Source organism: Zootoca vivipara, chromosome 9, assembly GCF_963506605.1.
Source record: "Zootoca vivipara chromosome 9, rZooViv1.1, whole genome shotgun sequence".
Lineage (NCBI taxonomy): Eukaryota > Metazoa > Chordata > Lepidosauria > Squamata > Lacertidae > Zootoca > Zootoca vivipara.
The window spans coordinates 2,786,484-2,810,011 of record NC_083284.1 but is presented as its reverse complement, the minus strand read 5'-3'; the positions used below and the strand labels follow the sequence as shown (position 1 = coordinate 2,810,011).

Genomic DNA, 23,528 nt, shown 5'->3' with positions numbered 1-23,528 from the left:
AGCCTGCAGCATCAAACTGCAATGATATTGTATTTTTGGAATGAAACAGGTTCTCAGGATTTTATTTATTTATTTATTTATTTATTTATTTATTTTGCAGTAGATCTACACGAGTTGCTCCCATAGTAGGAGGGATGGCCCCTGGGGGCAATTCTGTAGTGGGCTGCTAAGAGGCAAAGGGGCAGCTTTGAAAAGCTGGTATGATAGGTGCCAAACTCCCTGGGGTCCTGGGTGCCCGAGCACCCACAAAATTCCCCATGAGGGGGCCGGGCACCCACAAATTACGGTGCCAGGGCCATGCATACCGCATGGCACCCACGGCTCTGGGCACCCATGGTCTCAGAGACAAGTTGGCACTCCAAGCTGGTATCACAGGTTCAAGTTCAGCAATTTTGTTGAATTAATCAAACTAAATAGATGCAAAGAAATGCAAAGAAATAGAGGGAAACAATAGAATGGGGGGAAAACCAGAGATCTGTTCCAGAAAATTGGAGATATGAAAGGAACTTTTCATACAAAGATTACCATAATAAAGGACAAAAGTGGAAAGGACCTAACAGAAGCAGAAGACATCAAGAAGAGGTGGCAAGAATATACAGAGGAATTATACCAGAAAGACATGGAGGTCTCGTACACCCCAGGTAGTGTGGTTGCTGACCTTGAGCCAGACATCTTGGAGAGTGAAGTCAAATGGGCCTTAGAAAGCACTGCTAATAACAAGGCCAGTGGAAGTGATGATATTCCAGCTGAACTATTTAAAATTTTTAAAAGATGATGCTGTTAAGGTGCTACACTCAATATGCCAGCAAATTTGGAAAACTCAGCAGTGGCCAGAGGATCGGAGAAGATCAGTCTACATCCCAATCCCAAAGAAGGGAAGTGCCAAAGAATGCTCCAACTACTGCACAATTGCCCTCATTTCACACGCTAGCAAGGTTATGCTTAAAATTCTACAAGGCAGGCTTAGGCAGTATGTGGACCGAGAACTCCCAGAAGTGCAAGCTGGATTTCGAAGGGGCAGAGGAACCAGAGACCAAATAGCAAACATGCGCTGGATTATGGAGAAAGCTAGACAGTTCCAGAAAAACATCTACTTCTGTTTCATTGACTACACAAAAGCATTTGACTGTGTCGACCACAGCAAACTATGGCAAGTTCTTAAAGAAATGGGAGTGCCTGATCACCACATCTGTCTCTTGAGAAATCTCTATGTGGGACAAGAAGCTACAGTTAGAACTGGATATGGACCAGCTGACTGGTTCAAAATTGGGAAAGGAGTACAATAAGGTTGTAAATTGTCTCTGTGCTTATTTAACTTATATGCACAATTCATCATGTGAAAGGTGGAATAGATGAATCCCAAACTGGATTTAAGATTGCCGGAAGAAATATCAACAACCTCAGATTTGCTGATGACACAACCTTGATGGCAGAAAGTGAGGAGGAATTAAAGAACCTTTTAATGAGGGTGAAAGAGGAGAGCGCAAAATATGGTCTGAAGCTCAACATCAAAAAACCAAGATCATGGCCACTGGTCCAATCACCTCCTGGCAAATAGGAGGGGAAGAAATGGAGGCAGTGAGAGATTTTACTTTCTTGGGCTCCTTGATCACTGCAGATGGTGACAGCAGTCACGAAATTAAAAGACGCCTGTTTCTTGGTAGAAAAGCAATGACAAACCTAGACAACATCTTAAAAAGCAGAGACATCACCTTGCCTACAAAGGTCCGTATAGTTAAAGCTATAGTTTTCCCAGTAGTGATATATGGAAGTGAGAGCTGGACCATAAAGAAGGCTGATCGCCAAAGAATTGATGCTTTTGAATTATGGTGCTGGAGGAGACTCTTGAGAGTCCCATGGACTGCAAGAAGATCAAACCTATCCATTCTGAAGGAAATCAGCCCTGAGTGCTCACTGGAAGGACAGATCCTGAAACTGAGGCTCCAAGACTTTGGCCACCTCATGAGAAGAGAAGACTCCCTGGAAAAGACCCTGATGTTGGGAAAGATGGAGGGCACAAGGAGAAGGGGACGACAGAGGACGAGATGGCTGGACAGTGTTCTTGAAGCTATGAACATGAGTTTGACCAAACTGCGGGAGGCAGTGGAAGACAGGAGTGCCTGGCGTGCTATGGTCCATGGGGTCATGAAGAGTCGGACACGACTAAACAACAACAACAACAACAACAAAATTTTAACTGGATTTTGAATAGACAATTAGTATGCAATTAATTGTGACTACTTTGGATTTTATTGTGTTATTATCTTCCTTAGTGAGTCAAGGAAACCTCTGTTATGAATGATGCTTTTTATAGGGTAGAGTGGGGAACCTGGGCATAGCCATGATTCATTTTAGCAGGGGCGGGCTTTATGCTTGGGGTGGGGGGAACAGAACCAAGTTATCTGTGATGCAATTGGTTGGTTAGTTAAGTATTTTTAATCATCTACTTGATTGCGGGGCAGCACCCCCCTGGCTATCTATGTCCAGGTGGGGGTGATTTTTTTGGAACCAAGGGGATTGGGACGAAGGAGGCAAGTAACTAGACAACCTTTAGAATAAATCTGAAGGCAGCCCTGTATAAGGAAGTTTTTACATGTTTAATGCTTTATCATGTTTGGAAGCCGCCCAGAGTGGCTGCAGTAACCCAGTAAGCAGTCAGCTGGGCGGGATATAAATAATAACATTATTATTATTATTATTATTATTATTATTATTATTATTATTATTGAATAGGACGTCTCTGTTTTCATCGGAGAAATGTTGGAGGGTATGGTATCGTATCAGTTTCATTATTATTTGCAGAATATGGATAGATATCCTTTCAAAATGAGAGCAAGAGCATCAAGTGATAGTAAGGACATTCCTAGCTGTGTTTTCCAGCGTATTTCTAATCAATGAAAAATTTGGCGTGGTGCCAGCCAATTTTGTGTGGTCCAGGGAAAAACGTTTGAGAACCACTGCCCTAGAACATTAGAAGCCAAAGGCCTGGTTTGAAAAGGAAGGTTCTCACCTGGCGTACGTAATTTTGTTTTGTTTTAAACCGCTTGCTTTTCAAATTTTATTGAAATTTTTCCTTTTTACATGGTTCCATGCTTTATGGAAAGGCAGGGGACAGAAGTCTTAAACAGACACAGGGAACAAGCATGCTTTCCCCAGGCCAGAGATGCTCCTTTGAAGAAAGGGCCCTTTTGTGCAAAGGATTTTGCATGAATAGAGGAATGGCAGGTGACGGTTTGACAGGCTACTTTCTGCCACGGCCCTGGTCTATAATTATCCAAAAAGAGAAAGGGTGCAATATTCCTCCTCCTTTTTAAAAGCAACAATAACAACCCAGTAACAATCTGTTATATGTAAGATGGAGACCCTATTAAAAGGGACAGGCACATTTCCACAAAACAACTGCCAAAATCTGCAAGCATCGCAGCAGAAACTAGAAAGGGGTTGAGGAAAATAATATATTATTCAGATGGGGAATATGATGTGGTGGATTTCAGTCTAGTACATGGTTTTTTATGCTTCATTTGTTTTACAATATGCCTTTATCTATTGAATTTATATCCCAGCTTTTTCTCCAAGGAGCTCCTCATTTAATCCCCACAACAACCTTGTGAGGTAGGTTAGGCTGAGAGGGAGGAGCTGGCCAATGGTCACACAAAGTGAGCTTCATTGCTAAATGGGGTTTTGAACTGGGGTCTCCCAGGTCCTAGTCTGACCCTCTAACCCCTGCGCCACACCAACTCTTCATATACCTTCAATTTTTAATATATCTTTATGCACTGCAGCGCTTAATCTTTTAAAAGAGATCTAAGCCATTTTGATAAAATAGTATAAAAATTCATGAAATGATTTTAGGGTCTGTTTTAACCTTCTTCTTTTGCACAAGACGTTTTATTTTATTTATTACAAACTTTTCGTTGAAATTGCTTTTAAGGAACAATGGCTAAACGTTAAGTTTTGTCTTCCAAGACAAATGCATCTACAGATGTTAAGGCTTTCAGGCAGTCCTCTCCGTATGGCATCGAAACAGACTTGGAGAATATTTTTACATTACAGATTAAGCTCCCATCCGCAGGGTATATAATATCCTTCAGATCAAGAGTGTTGAGTTAATTTCTCCATTATGGCTGCTGCGACTGAGATGGGAGGGAGATTACGGCACCATTTATTAATAAACGATATAAATTGAGGCCATCGTCTTGAAACTCAAGATTTTAAAGCGGCTGTGTCCCTTTTCAGTTTGTCCTTTTGCTGCTTTGGCAAGCTGACCCAAGAAAGGGGGGGGGAGGCAGGAATCTAGAAAGGTTTTAAACTGTTAAGTCATTATAATAAGTTATCAACCTTTCCATAGAAGGGGCTGAGCTGGGTGACTTGTGAACCCCCCTCTTCTATCTGCAAAGGCAGTCTAAGGAGAGGCTCAGAGGTGATTTCTGCGGATTTATTCCTCCAAGTGCTTTTTAGAAAGAGCAGCCCAGCTTGAAAACAGAGGCCCCTGAACTCTGGGGGAGCCACCAGCCCCTCAGTTCCATAAACTCATTCCCAATGACCCCTACACCCTACGAAAGGCATTTATCCAGGGGGTTGGACTAGATGACCTTTGGGTTCCAACTCTACAATTCTGTGATTCTGAGAGTGGTTTGCATTACCCACTTAAGGAAAGTCATGGGATCGGAGAGTTGGAAGGGACCATCTATTCCAACCCCCTGCAATGCAGGACAAGACAATAAAATTCAAAAGAGTAAAACTTTATTTTTGCAGTCATTCAAAATCCGATTAAAACTCTTTAATTCAACAAAATGGATGTACTTGACCCAGCAATAACAGCTTTTAAAACTCTGATACAGTACACATAATTATATGTGTGCACCCCCTCCCAGGTAATCCCATTGCCCCCCCCCCCGGGAGTGGTACCTCCCACTTTGGGGGCCACCGATGTAAAGGAAAGGAAGGGGGCTGGAAAAAGAGGCAGTTTTGTTCCCAAGTGTAAGTTGGACGGGCAATCTTTAAATCTGTGCTTTAAATATTCATTTGTTCGTTAAACGTCTATCCCCTGCTCCCTCCCAAAGGAGCTCACGGTGCCAAATACGAAAGAGATAAAATAAATAAAACAAAAACTGTCTTTAAAACACTTAAGAACAGTTGCAGCTGTGTCCCACTATCTCTCCAAGGAGCTCATGTCCAATGATCTGCAGTGTAGGAACCCCCGCTGAAGTTGAGAAGTGTAGTTTATGAAGTATGAATGGGGGTGGAGATAATGGAAGGAAAGTTTTCTTACAGTGCCTCAATGCTATGCTAATACTAGGATTTAGCAGAATCTAAGAAGCATTGAACTGTGGAGTAGAAAGGGATCTCCAAGGGTCATCTAGCCCAACCCCCGGCAATGCAGGAACCTCAGCGAAAGCATCCGTGGCAGGTAATCCATTAACCTAAGGAGGCAGGATGGCCATGAGGTTCAAATGGGCAAAGGGAAGATATTCTTCACACAATGGATATTTGACTGATGGAACTCCCTGCCACAAGAGGTGGCAAGGGGCGCTGGGTTAGGTGGCTTTTTGAAAGGGTAGGACAAATCCATGACAAATAGGTCTGTTAATAGTTAACGGCCTGAATCCCAGTTGCTGGAAGTCACAGGGGCAACTGGTTGGCCGCAGTGAGAACAGGATGCTGGACTGGATGGGCCATTGGCCTGATCCAGCAGGCTCTTCTTATTGTTGAAACCATTCCAATCAGCTGGTCAATGTTGGATCAGCTTGGATCTCCCTGTGCAGCGTGACTTGAACTCAGGCCCCAAATCAAAACCATTAGAATGCCCGTGTTACGCAAATCCAATTTAAAAAACGCATAAACATAATAGGCTGTATAATAACTGTAAAGTTATTTACTAGAAACTACTTCTCAAAATTAGATACAGCTTCTCATACTATTCCGCTGTTCGGCGGTGGGATTTGCTGCCAAGGAGTGGGGTGGAGTCTCCTTCTTTGGAGGTCTTTAAGCAGAGGCTTGACAGCCTTCTGTCAGGAATGCTTTGGTGGTGTTTCCTGCTTGGCAGGGGGTTGGACTGGATGGCCCTTGTGGTCTCTTCCAACTCTATGATTCTATGAGAATCTTCTTCGTTTTTGAGATTTTGCAACTTTGGGCCAAACTAAAAAAATAAAATAAAAAAGCTATAAAACCTCAACCATTTTCGTGTCTGAATTTTCACTTTGTGAGATATGGCAACCCTATGTCAGGGCGTCGGGAGGAGCCAGCGATGGAGCTGAATGTGGCAGCCGTGTGGCTTCAAGGGCCGTTGACTCCTCCTCTGCTTTCTCCTGATGCTGCCACCGGGCTTCTTCGGCTCTCCTGCCCCTCTGGGGCAGGAGAAAGAGAAGGAGCCGGCCACTGGAGACATGCTGTGCTTGGCTCGCCTATTCACCTCCATGCTTTTTGAACATTGGAGGGCCTGCCATTAACCGTTAATATAACTCTATGATTCTACCAATGACAAACTTAGTTGGTCTCTAAGGTGCTGCTGGAAGGAATTTTTTAATTTTGTTTCAACTACTCCGGACCAACATGGCTACCTACCTGTAACTAGCTACATGGAACTTATTCGTGATAAGGGCACCACCAGGCATCATGGGAACATCAGAGGATTGACAAATGGCCAGCTGTGTGTGTGTGTGTGTGTGTGTGTGTGAGAGAGAGAGAGAGAGAGAGAGAGAGAGAGAGAGAGAGAGAGAGAGAGAGAGAGAGAGAGCGCTCAGGCCGCCCAATTCACCCCTTGCCACCCTAGTTTTCTGTTTTGCTTTTCCACCAGGCACCTTCTGCCTTTGTTGTTTGACTTGCAGTGTGTCATTTCAGCCGGCAGGTGTCCCTTTGCCTTGAGGTCTGTTCACATCCTTGCCTTGGAGGTACCGGTAGTGAAGCTGTTGTTTTTCCAACTGGGGCCAGGGAGGATGTCTTTACCCTATGCAAAGTGTTCACACCTTGGCCAGAGAGGAAACAGGAACAGCTTAAGGCGGAGCTTTCCAAACTGTGTGTCGTGAGGACTTGAATGCTCCCTGCACTCCTCCCAGGGCTGGAAAATGGTTAATTTAACCTAGGGCTTGCCGATCAGAAGGTCGGCGGTTCGAATCCCTGTGACGGGGTGAGCTCCTGTTGTTCGGTCCCTGCTCCTGCCAACCTAGCAGTTCGAAAGCACGTCAAAGTGCAAGTAGATAAATAGGTACCGCTACAGCGGGAAGGTAAATGGCGTTTCCATGTGCTGCTCTGGTTTGCCAGAAGCGGCTTAGCCATGCTGGCCACATGACCTGTGTCTGCGGACAAACGCCAGCTCCCTCGGCCTATAGAGCGAGATGAGCACCACAATCCCAGAGTCATCCGCATCTGGACCTAATGGTTAGGGGTCCCTTGACCTTTACCTTGCTAGTAAAACTGATTTACTGTGTCTAAAAAGTGTGCCGCCAACATGAGAAGTTTGGAAAGCTTAAGGGCTCCTATTGGTGTGAAGCTGGCTTGAGCCACAGCACATCAAAAGGCAGCATCTCACAACAAAGTACAGGATATATTTGCATTTTGGATAAGGGTTGGATGAACACAATGCCTTATGAGGAACGGCTTAGGGAGCTGGGTATGTTTAGCCTGGAGAAGAGAAGGTTAAGGGGTGATATGATAGCCATGTTCAAATATATAAAAGGATGTCATATAGAGGAGGGAGAAAGGTTGTTTTCTGCTGCTCCAGAGAAGCGGACACGGAGCAATGGATTCAAACTACAAGAAAGAAGATTCCACCTAAACATTAGGAAGAACTTCCTGACAGTAAGAGCTGTTTGACAGTGGAATTTGCTACCAAGGAGTGTGGTGGAGTCTCCTTCTTTGGAGGTCTTTAAGCAGAGGCCTGACGGGCATATGTCAAGAATGCTTTGATGGTGTTTCCTGCTCAGCAGGGGGTTGGACTGGATGGCCCTTGTGGTCTCTTCCAACTCTAGGATTCTATGATTCTATGAACACAGATGGGAAACCCACCTCTGGAAATGCATAAGGAGTGCGCCTGGAACTGTGGAATGTGTGGATCCAGAATTGGCCTCCACAGTCACCTACGGACTCATTGTTAAAACCGTGTTTATGGAAGACAATCTTACTCGGCTACGAGGAGGGATCGCCGAAGAAGAAGAAGAGCGTCTAAGGTATCATTCATGCCAGACATTTAAAGTGCTAGGATACTGCCAAAGATCTCCGGGAGCTGTAGTTTGCTAATGGCTCTGAGAGTTGTCAAAAAGTCCCTCTTCCTCCTCTCACAGAACGACAATTCCCAGAGTTTCCTGGGAAGAGGCATTGATTGCTAAACCACTCTGGGCATTTGTGGACTTCAAGCCACCACAACTGGGACGTATTTCGAGATGGCAGCAAAGCAATGTCTCTCTCTCCAGCCCACCCTTCATCCCAAAGGATCCCAGAGCAATATGAACCGAACTCAATTTCCAGAGAAGTGAAATCTGCATCCCTCTCTTGCAGGAAAAGCAACCAAGAGTCCTGCAGTGCTTGAAAGGCGAAGAAACGTTTATCGTCCCATTAGTCAAGCCAAGCGATTTATTACGGTCACAGACCAGTAAATACCCTGGCATAAGATTTCATAGACCACTGTCCACTGTATTAAATGCATGAAGTGTTCTCCTCGGTTGCAAGTCTACTACTCTCCATGGGAACGGAGGAAGCACTGTAGATATCAGAGGGAAATGAGATGCAGGAAAGTTCAGCCCAGGGAATTTTGTAATTAGCGGTTGTAGATTATAACAAACAGCCCTGCTGGTTGAAACAGAAGATGCTGGCATGGGGGAGCTCCTTAGCACAAGTAATGTGATGAAACTCCATCACGCTGAGTCCACAGGATATTGAGCTGGTTGATAAATTGCATTTTAGTAGTTTCACACTACAGTCTCCCTCCAATAGGGCCACTTTACATTCAACAAACCCAATAGAATGCCTTCCATATGACATCTAAAGCCACAACATCTTCAAAATGATGACGACACAACTTCCACCCTCCTTCATTCAAGGTTTTTAAAGAGACATTGGAAGGTGAGCTGTCAGGGATTATTCAGCTGTGATCCCTGCATTGCAGGGGGTTGGAGTAGATGACCTTTGGGGGTCCCTTCCAACTCTACGATTCTATGGTTCTGTGATTCGAGGAGTGTATAGAAACATGCAGCAACTCATCCCTTAGAGTCTCAGCTGTGGCCAAATACCTATTGAAAAAGACACATTGTTGCAATATGCCAGAAGGGGCGTGTTTCCAGCACGAGGGAGTTCCACAGCTGGGGTGCCACCACAGAGAAGGCCCCGTCTCACATCCCAAACCCTAGCAAAGGGCTTGCCTTGCAGATCTTAAAGCTCTATGGGCACTGCAGTACATTGCATGGAGCCCTGGCTTCCAAATCTCATGCTACAATAAATACATTTTTTTTAATACTCTATAAGGGATCATGAAAAAAGAAGATGAAAAGAATTGAAAGTAAAACGGACAATATCATAATGCTGTCATACAAATCTATGGTGCAAGCAGGGCTTTTTTTTCAGCCAGAACTTGCTTGAACTCAGTTCCGGCACTTCTCAGGTGGGCGTCATTGCCATTATAAGAGAACAAGGCAGGGGCTCGTGGTGAGATCCTGCACCTCTTTTTCTAGAAAAAAAGCACTGGGAGCAACCCTATTTGAAACTCTACACACAGCTTGGGCTGCCTCACCTCAGAAGGATATTGTAGAGTTGGGAAAGGTTCAGAAAAGTGCCCTCAAAATGATCGAGGGGGTGAAGTCACCCCCCCCCATGAAGAAAGGTTGCCGTGTTTGGGACTTTTTAGTTTAGTGAAAAGAAGAGCAAGTGGCGACATGATAGTAGTTTATAGAATGATGCATGTCAGGGAGAAAGTGGAGAGAGAAAATATTAAAAACCCACCCCACATGAAAGTGGTTCTCCCTCTCTCATTACACCAGCTCATAGGAGCCAACTCTTGGGGGGGGGCAATACAATATTTGAGGGGGCTGCCCCCCCAGTTTATGGGCACTGCCATTCAAATGGTATGCATGCACTGTGTCGTGTGATCGATTATGAGGGGTGGGGTCATACCTGCCAAGTCTCCCGCTGAAAAATGCGGGATCCGCAGTGGCGCGGCACTGGAAGTTGCGTAGAAGCAACTTCCGGGGCCGCTCTTCCCATGTGAGGGCACCGGAAATCGGGCAGAGCGGCACCAGAAGTCGCTTCTACGCACGCCCAGCAGCCATGGCAGGTATGGCCCCACCTGCGTAGAAGCGACTTCCGGTGCCGCTCTGCCCGATTTCTGGTGCCCACACATGGGAAGAGCGGCACCCAAAATGGAGGCTCCCTGGCAGGTAGGAAATCCGGGGGATTTCCGGGATTTTTCTCCATTCGGGAGAACAGCGGGAAACGGATTAAAATCCGGGGGTTTCCCGTGAAAAACGGGATACTTGGCAGCTAAGGGTGAGGCTTACCTGCCCCCCCAATATTTTATTTAAGTTGGCACCCCTTGTGGACATCAAATGAAGCTGAATATCGGAAGGTTCAGGACAGACAAAAGAAATTACAGGCAGAGGAAGCACAGAGTTCAGCTATGGAACTCCCACAAGAGGCAGGGATGTCCACCAACATTAAAAGAGGCAGGCCCGTCCTAGCCATAGAGGCTAGTGGCGCGGAGAACCACGGCACTGGGCGCTGGAAGGGCGCCAAGTGAGCACAGGGTTCCGGCGATCTGGCCAGAACTGCGCTTCACTAGCTGAGAGGCTGTGCCGCGTCTCCCTCCTTCTCCGAGGACTCTGCGCTGCGCCTCCTTCTCATTTCCCCAGCGCTGGGTCGAGCTTCGCCACCAGTGCATGCACAGCGCCCAAGCAGCTCTTACTGGTCCCGCGGTGCACGCGCTGGTGGCAAAGCTTGACTGAGCGGAACCCAGCGCTGGGGAAACGAGAAGGAGGCGCAGCACAGAGTCCTCAGAGGTGGCCTCCCGCTGCTGCCGCAGTCCGCTTGGCACTCCCGGGCCCTTGGAGAGGCTCTGGAGGGGGGCGCTGGAGGGACCTTAGCGCCAGGGCGCTGGATGGGCTTAAGATGGCCCTGAAAAGAGAATTTGAAAAAGTGATGGCGGAGAGGGCTGTCGATGGCTACTAGCCAGGATTGCTAGGCTCTGTCTTCCAGAGTTGGAGGCAGCCATGCTTCTGAATACCAGTTACTGGAAACCACAGGAGGGAAGAAGGTGCTCTTGCGTTCAAATCCTGCTTGCTGGTTTACCAGGGTCCGACACTGTGAGAATGGGGTGCTGAACTAGATGGGCCGCTGGCCTGATCCAGCGTGGGCTCGTCTCCTTTTCTGATGGCCTCCCCTCAAGGCTCTGCCTTTGCTTTTGCCCCCAGATGCCAAAGGGACCATCCGGGAGATCGTCCTTCCCAAAGGTCTGGACCTGGACCGGCCGAAGAGGACCAGGACTTCTTTCACCGCTGAGCAGCTCTACCGGTTGGAGCTGGAGTTTCAGCGCTGCCAGTATGTGGTGGGCAGAGAGAGGACAGAACTCGCCCGGCAGCTCAACCTCTCCGAGACGCAGGTAAGGTATGGGTGCATTTGCCGAAGAAGGCATCATCGCTCTTTTCCACCACCCCACACTCTGATTCTTCCCCTGCTCCCTTTCATTCTCTCTTCCTTCTCCATTCTCTCTCTCTCTCTCTCTCTCTCTCTCTCTCTCTCTCTCTCTCTCTCTCTCTCTCTCTCTCTCTCTCTCTCCTGCTACTTTCATGACACAATGGGACTCCTTTGTCTTATTTTGAGCTTTGCTGCTTTGACTGCATCAGTACCCACAAGACACACAGGATGAGTCACCCCAGGCAGGAAACTAGAGTCATGTGTGGTGTAATGGTTAGAGAGTGCTGGACCAGGATTTGGGAGAGGCCAGGGGGAGGGGAATTCTGTTCGGTCACAGAGATGCTGTATAAAAAGCCCTTGAGTTTTCCACGTCCCTAGCACTGGAAGCATGTCCTGAGGGCTGAGTCCTGTGGTGTCCAGAAGCAAATGAGCTTCTGGATCTTGTGAAATATTCAGAATCATAGAATTGTAGAGTTGGAAGGGACCACCAAGGGTCATCTAGTCCAGCCCCCTGCAACGCAGGGATCACAGCTTAACCAATCCCTGACTTATGGCCACCCAACCTCTGCTTCCAAATGAAGGGGAGTCCATTACTTTCTGAGGGACTGCATTCCACCATCAAACAACTCCTGCCATAAGGAAGCTCCCCCCCCCAATGTTTAGTCAGAATCTCCTTTCTTGTCATTTCAATCCATTGGTTCAGGTCATCGCCTCTGGAGCAGCAGAAAACAAGCTTGCTCCTTTTCCCGTGTGATGGCCCTTCAGATATTTGAAGGTGGCTCTCATCACCCCGCAGTCTTCTCTTCCCCAGGCGAAACATCCCCAATGCCCTTAAACATAAGGCTTGCTCTCCATCCCCTTTATCACCTTGAGGAAGAAGAAAAAGGCCACATCTCACTGTGGCACCAAACGCATTTGCAAGGCCGGCTCAAGGCGTTTTGCTGTCTGAGGACAGTAGAACACTTGAGCCGCCCGTTCTACATAGCGTAGTGAATCCTACCGTACTTCAATACAAGCAATGGGGCACTGCGCAGCACCCTAGGAAGACCAGCAGGCAGTAGCGGAGGAAGGGGGGTGCGGTGGGTGCAGCCTGCCCCGGGTGTCCCCCCTGAGGGGGGTGACATCGCTGCCCTGCCTCCCTGGGACGCTCGCCCTGTCCCCGGGTGCACAGCACATAGCTGCCAAGTACCCCGTTTTCCCCGGGAAACCCCCAGTTTACTTACCTTTTCCCGGTGGTCCCCTGTATCACTTCGTCTCCCGTTTTTCTCCGTTATTTTCTCCTGCCATTTTTTTTCCTTTCCGATTTGCCCTTCTATGGGCACCAAAAATGGCCACTGCCGGCTTCAAAAGTCGCATTTACGCATGTCCGGAAGTGCATAGACTTCCGGTGTCGGCGGCAGACATTTTTGGTGCCCATAGAAGGGCAAAGCGACACCGGAAGTTACGTTGACGCAACTTCCGGTGTCACACGGCTGCCAGTCCCGGATTCTGCAGTCCGGGACTTGGAAGGTAAGGCACAGCATGTGTGCTGGAGCAGCTAGCTCTGCCTCTGCCAGCGGGGTAGAGGACAAGGTACAGGACACACATCTACCTTCTCCAACAAAAGGGTCTGGTCAGAGAGCTCAGGAGGAAGAGCCTTCCAGCCTATGATGCCTGAGGCAGTTGGATCACTCTGCCTAATGGTAGGAACGGCCCTCTGCATTTGTGCATGTAATAAGTCTTCAGGGGCATCCCTGGGAGAACCAGGGATTTATTTTTGTTTATTGCTTATTCACATGCCAGCTTTTCCGCCAAGGAGCTCAAGGCAGCACACATGGTTCTCTCCCTCCTCATTTAACCCCCCACAACAACCCTGCCAGGTAGGTTAGGCTGAGAGGAGTGACTGGCCCAAGGTCACCCTGTGAGCTTCATAGTGAAGAGGGGATTCGAACTCTGGTCTCCCAGGTGCTAGTCCGTACTCTAACCTCTATACCATGTTGACTCTTCAAAGGATGATGGAGGAGGTGGCCCTGGAGAGAAGCTTCCAGGCAGAACGCGACTCTAGTCGGCTGAGCAGCCCCAAGCTGGCAGAAGTCACATTCTTATTTTATTTATAGCTGCACAACGAGGTCTGCTCTGTTAAAAATTAATCGCAATAATAGCAATTAACAATTCATTACCATGAGCAACAGAGATGATGGAACGACACTTTGCATCTTTCACACACTCTGTGGCAAAACTCCCGCAATGTGGAAATGGCTTTCATGCAGGAATTGCTCTGAAATCTGCACTCAGACCTTCGCCCTGAACAAGCAGGAACTTTGCTGCTTTGTCATGTGTGGAAAACGTGCAGCTTCTTAAAGCATCTTTATGTAGGTAGATAGAGCCAAATAGCAGGCAGGTACAGATCTACTGGCAGATTTCATGTGACTTGATGGGCGCCTTCGTAGGAACGTATGGCAGGTTTTGGACGTTCTGATGATAAGAATATATAAGCCAAGCCTGGGATAAGAATGGCTTATGGGCCGGTAACTGGTTGAGGATCAGGAGGAAGAGAATTTGGGCATCTCCAGACTGCAGGACCCTTTTTCCCACCTTTTGCTGCAGGGTTGGGGGATACGGTATATTCTGCAATATATTATGGATGCAATAATAAAAATACATTAGTGGTGGATCATCCACACTTCATTCCCTTTGTTAGTTGTTTTGTGAGGGGCTCTTTTGCACTATAGCACAAAAAAAGCTGAAAAGGTTATGGGTTTTCAGCAGCAAGTTAAGAGAAATGCGCTGATTGGACACAAAGCAGTATGGCGACCACTCTGAAATGTTGGCAGTCGCAAACAGTATTGAAAATGAGGTTGTGTATAACCACCCTAGGGTTACAGGACTTCCAGGTTTGAATCTCCGGGTGGATGAGACTTTATTTAATTGAAGAGGAGGAGCCGGCTGCAAATTATAGGAGAGGCATTCTGGGGTCCTGAAATCTCAGGGTCTGGGCTGCTCCAGACCTGGCAACCCTAAACCACCCTGATATCACCATGAGCACAAGTAATCATGAATGCATGATGAATGGGCACCCAGAGGGACCCAAGGAATAAATGGACAGTATGCACAGCCCTGCTGGATCAGGCCAAAGGCCCATGCAGGCCAGCATCCTGGACTAGGCCAGATACCTATGGGAAGCCCTCGAGGAGCACCTGAGTGCAACAGTGGTGTAAGAAGTGGGGTCTCTCAAGGGCCCTGAAGTGGAACTGGTAGTTGTTATCTTGCTCATGAATGACCCAGAGTCAGGGGTGATCTGAGAGGTGGCCAGGCTTGCTGATGACCCCCAAATTGTTCAAGGTGGTAAGAAGAAAAAAGAGACTCAAGAGGCTCCGAACGGATCTCTCCCAAGTGGGTGAAAGGGCATTAAAAGGGCAAATGTGGTTCAGTTGGGAAGAAAGTGTACCCATCAGGACAAACACCCCTAACATCTCAAATAGACACTGATAGGGTCTGAGCTGGCAGTGACTGACCAGGAAAGGAACCTTGTGTTCTGGGTGGACAGTTCAGTGAAAACGTTGCAGTAAAGTATTGCAGCTGTGAAAAAGGTGAATTCCAAAATATTGGAGCATTGGAAAAGGGCAAGCGAAATGAGCAAGGAGTGACTCCCCTATGGGCAAACAAGCGTACCCTAACCTTTGACCTGGAAGCCCAGTTTCCCAGAATCTGCCTCTGTCTGTCTGTATCTCTGTGGTGGGGAATTGCGAAGAGGGCTGGCTGTCCTTGAACTCAGATCCCAGCCCAAGGTGCAACGCCTGTGCCCCCTCCCCACCGGATCTGGGGGTTGAGCAAACACTTCCTTTGAATGCCTCTGCTCACACAAACTCGCCTTTTCACATGCTGATCAAAGCAGGCTTGGGAGCCTTGCAATTACCGCTGACGCTGTTTGGGGTTGCAGTTCCAGCTTTTGTTTCTCCCAAAGCCATGAGAAAATGCGCTAGGGCTGCCTCTCCCTCCGTCCCTCTGTGTGTGTGTGTGTATTATTTGTGTGATGGGGGTCATTTCAGAGCGCCCCCCCATCTCAATCTCCTCCTTCCTCCCATGATGGCTGATGTGGTTTTATTCCTCCACCCAGACCCAGTTAATTGAGGGGATGGGGAAAGCAGAGTGAAAGGGGGGGAGATTCAGAGCTTGGCTGCTGATGGAAATAATTATACGCCCAGCCTTTCTCTCCAGTTCCCCCGGATGCCTAATTAAGTCTTCTCACTCTGACAAGACCCTTTCGAAAAAATAAAACAAATGTCTCCGGACTCTGCTTTTGTTGTTGCGACAACAACAAAAAGAGAGACACCAGGTTTTGTGCCTCTGCCTCGCTCTGCCTTAAGACAATGAGCCGCAGGTGGCTTTCCCCCTCCCTGCCCAATCAGGGCCCCCAGGTGAGGCCCAGAACGCCAAATGTGTTTTCCTTTCTTTGGGCGAGAGGCGATGGGCGACATGAGACCACCAAACGTGTTCAGAGAGAGCCAAGGAGGCAGGAACAGAACACGTCGCTAGCAGTGTAGAAGCCAAACCGCCCACCTCATGCTGGGAAGAACAGAAGAGGAGAGCCTGCTGGATCAGGCCAATTGGGTGTGTGTGTGTGCATCAAGTCCAGCATCCTGTTCTCACAGTGGCCCACCACCGGTGCCTGTGGGAAACCCTCCAGAACACTCTCTCCTCCTGCAACCGGATTGCCAAGGACAGGAGAGAATGTTTGAATTCCCAGGCTTGATTCTCAAGAGCGAGTTGCCAGGTTGGTGGCCCAGAGCCAGAAATAAAGGCCTGCGGATTAGCTGCCAGGTGAAATGGTGTGATTTCTTGCATGTGACGTCTACTCAAGGGGGAAGAGGTTCTCCATAGATGGGTCAGAGGCCCTTTGATTCAGGAAGTTAAGTTTGAAAGTTGGTGTTGAGTTCAGGTCGTGTTTGCAGGCTTCCGGAAGGTATCTGGTTGTGAGAACAGGATGTTGGACCAGATGGGCAATTGGCCTGATCCAGCAGGCCTCTTCGTATGGGCTTCGGTTAATACCAGGGGCTGCGCTCCTGACTGCGCCACTCACCAACCTCCCCCCCCCATTCCTCTCTCCCATGTATCTAACCCCCTAGAGTATCCCCTTCTCACCCCACACAACTGCTAAGATGACTTTTCCTCTTCCCAATCCCCCTTCTACATGCAAATCCGGGATTGTGATGTGGCATTACAAACCCACCAATAGGGGCTGTGCTCTCACTTCATGCAAATCTAGGATTTTCAACGCAGCACAGCAAATCCTACAATGGGGACTGCGTGATGACCGCCTTACGTTTTTATGTATATAGGAAGAAACGTACCGGTCTCAAAAAGGAATCTCATTGGGGAAGGGCCATAACTCAGTGTGAAATGTCTGACTTTCAGAAGGTCCCAGGTTCAGTCATAGGAACGGAGAAAGCTGCCTTGTACTCCTTCAGACCATTGGTCCATCAGGATCGTCCACAGTGAATGGCAGCAGCTCTTCAGGTTCTCTCCTAGCCCTACCTGGGGCTGAACCCAGGACATCCTTCCTGCAGGGCAGATGCTCCGACACTAAGCCATGGCTCTTCCCATCCTCAGTTGGGGCTGGGAATGTCCCCTGCCTGAAACCCTAGCCTAGAGGGCCTGTGCACAGGGGAAAGTGTTCTCTCCCTCTTTCATAACATTAGAACCCGTAGACATCCCATGAAGCTGAGTGTTGGAAGATCGGGACGGATGAAAGAAAGTCTGTTTGGTGTTCAACACCATGCCCTGATTTTCTCTCAGACTGGTTGACACTCTACTTAGCCACTCTTGTGCTGTCCAAGCGGTCGGCTTTCCCTCTTTCCCTCAGGGTGTGTTTGTGTGGCCCAGTCCATTTGAAACACAGGTTGAGTCTTTGAAGCACCTTCCTTGGCACCTGCCTCTCTCCTCCTCCTCCGCCATCACTCGCCCTTTCTGGAGTCTCTTACAATCCTCTTTAGACCTCGTTGACTCACACAGATTAGTGTCGCCCAAGCCCTATTTATAGCATCGCAAATCCCAGAAGCAACGGTGATTTTGCCGTCGGGCTGCTGGCTGCTCTGTATCCAGCAAGGCCTGGTACATGGAACGCAAACCCCCAGTTTCATTGAGATTTACTTAATCGTTGAACTTTATACGCTGCTTGATTGCGAAAACAACCGCCGCTGCCGCCACTTCAAAGCGGTTTGCAAAAAGGATAAAAGAATAAAATTACAAATAGGAAAAAGTGGCAACTAATTTAAGACATGTGAAAAGTTAAAATAACAATAGGCTGAGGCAGCCCTGGAGGTGGTGCAAGGGGTGGAGGCTAGGCACCCATGGGTACCCACAGCAAACATTTTGCGGGGGCCTGGGTCCCCAGGGGCCCCTGGAGATGGCACCAGTGGCTCCATCTTCCCTAACAGACCTCTCCCCCCTCCCCAGATTAGATTGCCACAAATTTAGATCCTTTAAAAGAGGATCAGACAAAATCATGGAACAGAGGGCTATCAATGGGCTCCTAATCAGGATGGCTTTGCTCAGCCTCCACAGAAACCAGAGGAGGGGAGAGGGCTCTTGTGCTTGGATTCTGCTTATGGGTTTCCCATTGAGGCATCTGGTTGGCCACGGTGAGGATGGGATGCTAGACTAGATGGGCCATTGGCCAAATCCAGCAGGGTACTTAAGAACATAAGAAGAGTCAACCAGATGCCTGTTGGAAACCTGCAAACAGGATCTGAGCGCAAGAGCAACTTTCCCCTCCTGTAGTTTCCAGCAACTGGGATTCAGAAGCATGGCTGCCTCTGACTGCGGAGAGCAGAGCAGATTCTCCTCCTCTCTGAATTTGCCCAATCCTCTTTAAAGACCATCCAAGTTGGTATAATATTGAGTATGATGCGTGGTTGAAACTATGGAATCAAACATTGAAGTTCACTGCATGTACCGCCCTGAAAGAGAATGTTTGGAAGATGATGTATAGATGGTACTTAACACCAGCAAAATTAGCTAAAATGTATAGGATGAGTAATAAAATGTGCTGGAAATGTGATGAGAAGGAGGGAGAGTTTTATCATATGTGGTGGAAATGCGAAAAAGTTAAAAGATTTTGGGAAATGATATATAATGAACTGAAAAAGATTCTTAGGTATACCTTTCCCAAAAAACCTGAGGCATTTTTATTAGGTCTTATTGGACAAGAGATTGCAAAGGAGGATTATATAATATTTTTGTATGCGACAACCGCGGCTAGGACTTTGTTAGCCCAAAAATGGAAAACTCAGGATCTACCGACGATTGAAGAGTGGCAGACAAAAATGATAGACTATGCAGAATTAGCAAGACTGACTAGCAGGATCCGGAACCAGGGGGAAGGAAGGTTCCAAAAAGACTGGAGTAAATTTGTGGACTATATGGAAAAAAACTGTAGAAGTTTAAAGACACTTGGAGGACTGAAATAAATCCTACGAATTGACTTTAAACGGATGGAATAAAGGAACTGCGAGATAAGAGTTAAAAAGAAAACCAAATGAGGGGAGGGAGGGAAGTCAAGCTTGGCAGAGCATTGGGAATGAGAGATTTGGGAAGAGTTGTTAAAAAGACAATTGTGTGTGTTGTATGTTTGTTTTGTTTATTGTCTTTAATGTGTTTATTTGGAAAACTTAATAAATTGCTTTAAAAAAAAAGACCATCCAAGTTGGTGGCCTTCCTTGCTTCCTGTGGCAGCGAGTTCCATGGTTCAACCACCTGAGGTGTGAAGAAGGGCTTTCTCCTGTTCTCGCCGTGCTGTGTTGACATGGACTGGCAGGATGCAGAGGAGGGGTGGGAGGCAGCCAGGAAACTCCCTAGGGATCCCCCAGGGGGGGAAAGGCTCTGAGCCAGGGGGTTGGTGGTGGGTTGACAAAGAGTGCTCAGACTGAGAAGAAGCAGACTGGCAGCAGGAGGAGGAGGTGTCAGCAGCAGGAGAAGTGACAGGGTTTAGTGAGCAGGAGGAGGCTGTGGCAGAGAGCAGTTCAGACTCTGAGGCTGAAGAGAAGGTTGGAGGGGAGGGTGGCCAAGAGATTCTAGGAGGGAAACTGGAGACAGGGCCAGTCTGCCGCTCCTGCTTCAGCCAGCTCCCTTTCCCTCTGGTCTCCTAGAAGCCACAGAGGAATGAAACAGGCAGAGCAGAGGGGGGGTTGTGAGCCTGAGACTGCATGGGAAGGACCCTGGAGAGGAGGAATCCTTGTGGGCACTGGGAAGACAGGGACCTTCAATCCTTGCAACTGCTTCAGGGGGGCAAGGTCTCCTAGACCAGGCATCCCCAAACTTCGGCCCTCCAGATGTTTGGGACTACAATTCCCATCTTCCCCAACCACTGGTCCTGTTAGCTAGGGATCATGGGAGTTGTAGGCCAAAAATCTGGAGGGCCGCAGTTTGGGGATGCCTGTCCTATAAAGTGGTGGTTGTTTTTTTTGAAATCATTTTTATTTGATTTTACGAATACCAATTTATAACAATCCAAATATTTATCCATATATAGAGATTGCTCTGAATCTCGATACTCCCCCCCCACACACACACACCATCCCCTCCTTGGCTCCTATTGGCAACATTTACAACTGCATATTATTCCATAATCTATATTTTGTATCCAACCATATTTTCCATAGTATTTGTTGCATTACAAGTGAGATTAAAATCCTGCTCATGTTTTCATCTGCTTGCAGTGGTCTCTTAAATAAATTATAATTCCCCTCCCCCATTCTTTTTTTGAAGTTTTTGCCCTCTTGGTTCCTGAGTTTTCCAATCAGCTCAGCTTTGCTATTTCAGCGTAGTCCATTAGCTTAGCCTGCCATTCCTCTCTGCTAGGGACTCTTTCCTCTTTCCATCTCGGGGCTAGTAGCATCGGAGCGGCAAAAGGGTTGCTGAGACCACAAGGACTGAGCTGTGGTTGTTTCCTTGACTAAAGATTTAGCGTCACTGGCCTTGGGTGGCTTCTTGTTTTCATTGCTGACTTACGCCGGACTCCAAGCGGGACATGTGTTGTGACCTGACCAAAACCCACCCATGGCCTCTATCTCTCCTGCCAGCTGACGAGTGTTGGCCAGCATGGGCGTAGGCAGGGTGGGCAGGAGGGGGCAATTGCCCCCCTAGAAGCAGGGCCGCTGGCCAACCTGCCCCGCTGCCCGCCTGGTGCCGTCTGCCTTCTCCCTGGCTGGCTGTAGGGCGGGTGGAGGGAAAGCCCCAGAGCTGCACAAAGCGGTTGCCTGGCTTTCCCTCCGCCCGCCCCACAGCCAGCCAGGGAGAAGGGAGCTTTCCTTGCCCCACTGTGGCCCCTCCCCCCGCCCCTTGGCCCTGCCCATTGGCCCCGCCCCTTGTCCCCTAATTTTCATCCTGACTACGCCCCTGACTGTGGCCCCTCCCCCCGTCCCTTGGCCCTGCCCCTTGGCCCTGCCCCTTGCCCCCCCCAATTTTCATCCTGGCTACGCCCCTGTTGGCCAGATCCAATATGGCTACTGTGTGACCTGCTCTCACCTCTCTCTCTTCTCTCTCTCCCTTCCCAGGTCAAGGTCTGGTTCCAGAACCGCCGCACCAAGCAGAAGAAGGACCAGAGCAGGGACTCGGAGAAGCACGCCACGTCCACCTCAGAGTCCTTTGCCACCTGCAACATCCTGAGACTCTTGGAGCAGGGCAGGCTCCTGTCGGTTCCCGGGGGCCCCCCCAGCCTGCTCTCCCCTGCTCCCAACCCCGTCGGCAACCCCTCTGGAAACGGGTCCTCGATGGGCGCGTCAGGGAACACTTCGCCAGGCCTGGGTGGCGGGGGCAGCCCTCCGGGGACGGGGGCCTTCAGCTTGCAGGTCCCCTCACTGGCCGCCCCCTCAGCGCCCCCTCGGCTGCCGCCGGCCCCTCTTTGCTTTGGCGGCCCCTTGCTGGGGACCCTCCACGAGCTCCCCAGTGGATACGGACTGGGCACCTCCGCCTTTGAGCCTTACACGCGGCTGGAGAGGAAAGACAGTGCGCTAGCCAGCAAGAAGCCAAGCCCTTAAAGAAGAGAGATCATTAACGACAATTAATTAATTAATTAATAATAACAACAGTGACGAAGGGAAGCAGAGTGTCAAAAGGACGCCCCCCACGCCGCCATCCCCCTGACCGCCCGTCCTCCCCCCCACCTCACGCCGAGTCCCACGCCCCCAACCCCAGCAGGGGCTTCTCTTTCGCAAGGGTGTGTGTGTGTGTGTTTGAAGACTGTTTACCAAATGTCAACCATGTGATGTGTGCCTCTGCGTGCGTGCCTGGGTGTGTGGGTGAGTGTGCTCCTTTCACGGAAATTAAACGACATCGACAGACAAAGCTGGCTCGGTATGGTGACTACTTTGGCAGGGGCGAATGGACGTACACGGGGTTCGTAGGGTCGTAGAGCTGGGTGGCAGCGGTGGCAGTGGGGGTACCTGAAGGTCATCGAGTCCAACCCCCTGCAAAATGGGGGGGGGGGAGAGAAGAGGCAGCTTTACCCAAAATGAGGAAGTTGGTAAAAAGGAAGTTGAGAGGCAAAGCCATTGGGGTCAAATCACTCCGAAAGGTTAGGGAGTTGTTTAAGAACAGAACATTAGAAATTCAAATTGAGTGTACACTGGAATGGTTGATGACGAGGGTCAAAAAACCATTAGAGGCAAGAAAAAAACCTGAAGTCTTCTACAATTTAAGAGAGCAAAAAGGAGCACAAAACTCTGGCAAAAAGTGTAAGCAGACAATGACGGATGCGTCAAAAGACTTTGAGGAATTGCTGAAAGCATTAAAACCAACAACTTAAAGTTCCTTAAATATATTAGTAGCAGGAAACAGTCTCAGTTGGCAGAATGGGCCCTTGGTTGGGAAGGGTGTCAAAGTGCCCGAATTCTGCTTGCTGGTTTCCCACGGGGGCATCTGCCTGGCCACTGTGAGAACAGGAGGCTGGAGTGGATGGGCCCCTGGCCTGATTCTGCAGAGTTCTTCTCATGTTTTTAAGGCAGGAATTGCAGCTAAATGGCATGGTGTGCAGGCTGCCCTCATGAGGTTTCCCCTTGGCCCATATGGACCCAGGTAAGGGCATTTGTGAGTCTCTCAGGATCAGTCTGCACAAGCGCTAGAAACCCTAGTCCAGCAGCCCCACCCCAAACATTTTGCTCTCTGGATGTTTTGGACCACAACTCCCAAGCCCCAATCTCCTTGAGAATGCCAGGTTGGGAAAGGCTGTCCTAGGCCCCCTCTCCCATTTCCCAAGAAGCAAACAGACCAAGGGGCCTCAGTTCACAGGCAGAGCACCTGCTTGGAATGCAGAAGGCCGAAAGTCAAATCCCCTGCGTTTTCAGTTAGAAGGACCAGATAAGAATGTAATGGGGAAAACCTCCAGTTGAAAACATGGAGAGCTGCAGCCAGCCAAGGCCGGCAATACTGAGCTCGATATATAATGGGGGACCGTGCATTGAGACTTCTGCATTGCAGGGGGTTGGACTAGATGACCTTCAGGGTCCCTTCCAGCTCTACCATTCGATGGTTCTAAGTAGCCTAACCTGGTGCAAGCAGCTTCCTATAGGGACCTAGCTCATTGGTAGAGCCCGTGCCCTGCATGCAGAAGGTCCCGGGTTCAATCCCTGCTGGGACATATTCTTGCCTGAAATTCTGGAGAGCTGCTGCCAGCCAGTGCAAGACAACACTAAGCTAGATGCACCAATGGCCTGACTCAAGACAGCTTCCTGTGTTCCTCCTATACAGTACAATTGCATCATGACCGGGGGTTATGTTCTGGAGATGGCACATATACCCAAAAACACCACCTGAGTTTCCTGCTCTGGCTCCCCTTGCTGTTGGTCACCCTGCCGTCCGCCCTATCAGCCCCAACAGGTTTCAGGAGCGAGCCAGCACTAACGCACACCGAGCAAGTTGGAGTTAACTATTATCAA

General features: G+C 48.8%; 1 protein-coding gene across 1 annotated transcript in view; it reads left to right on the top strand.

The window, feature by feature from the left end:
• Nucleotides 1–21,632, top strand: part of VAX2 (ventral anterior homeobox 2) — a 45,415-nt gene extending 23,783 nt beyond the window's left edge. Inside the window, exons 2-3 of the mRNA XM_060279111.1 lie at nt 11,394–11,581; nt 21,150–21,632. Coding sequence (XP_060135094.1) covers nt 11,394–11,581; nt 21,150–21,632 — 671 coding nt within the window. The remainder of the gene's footprint in view (nt 1–11,393; nt 11,582–21,149) is intronic.
• Nucleotides 21,633–23,528: the final 1,896 nt, after the last annotated feature.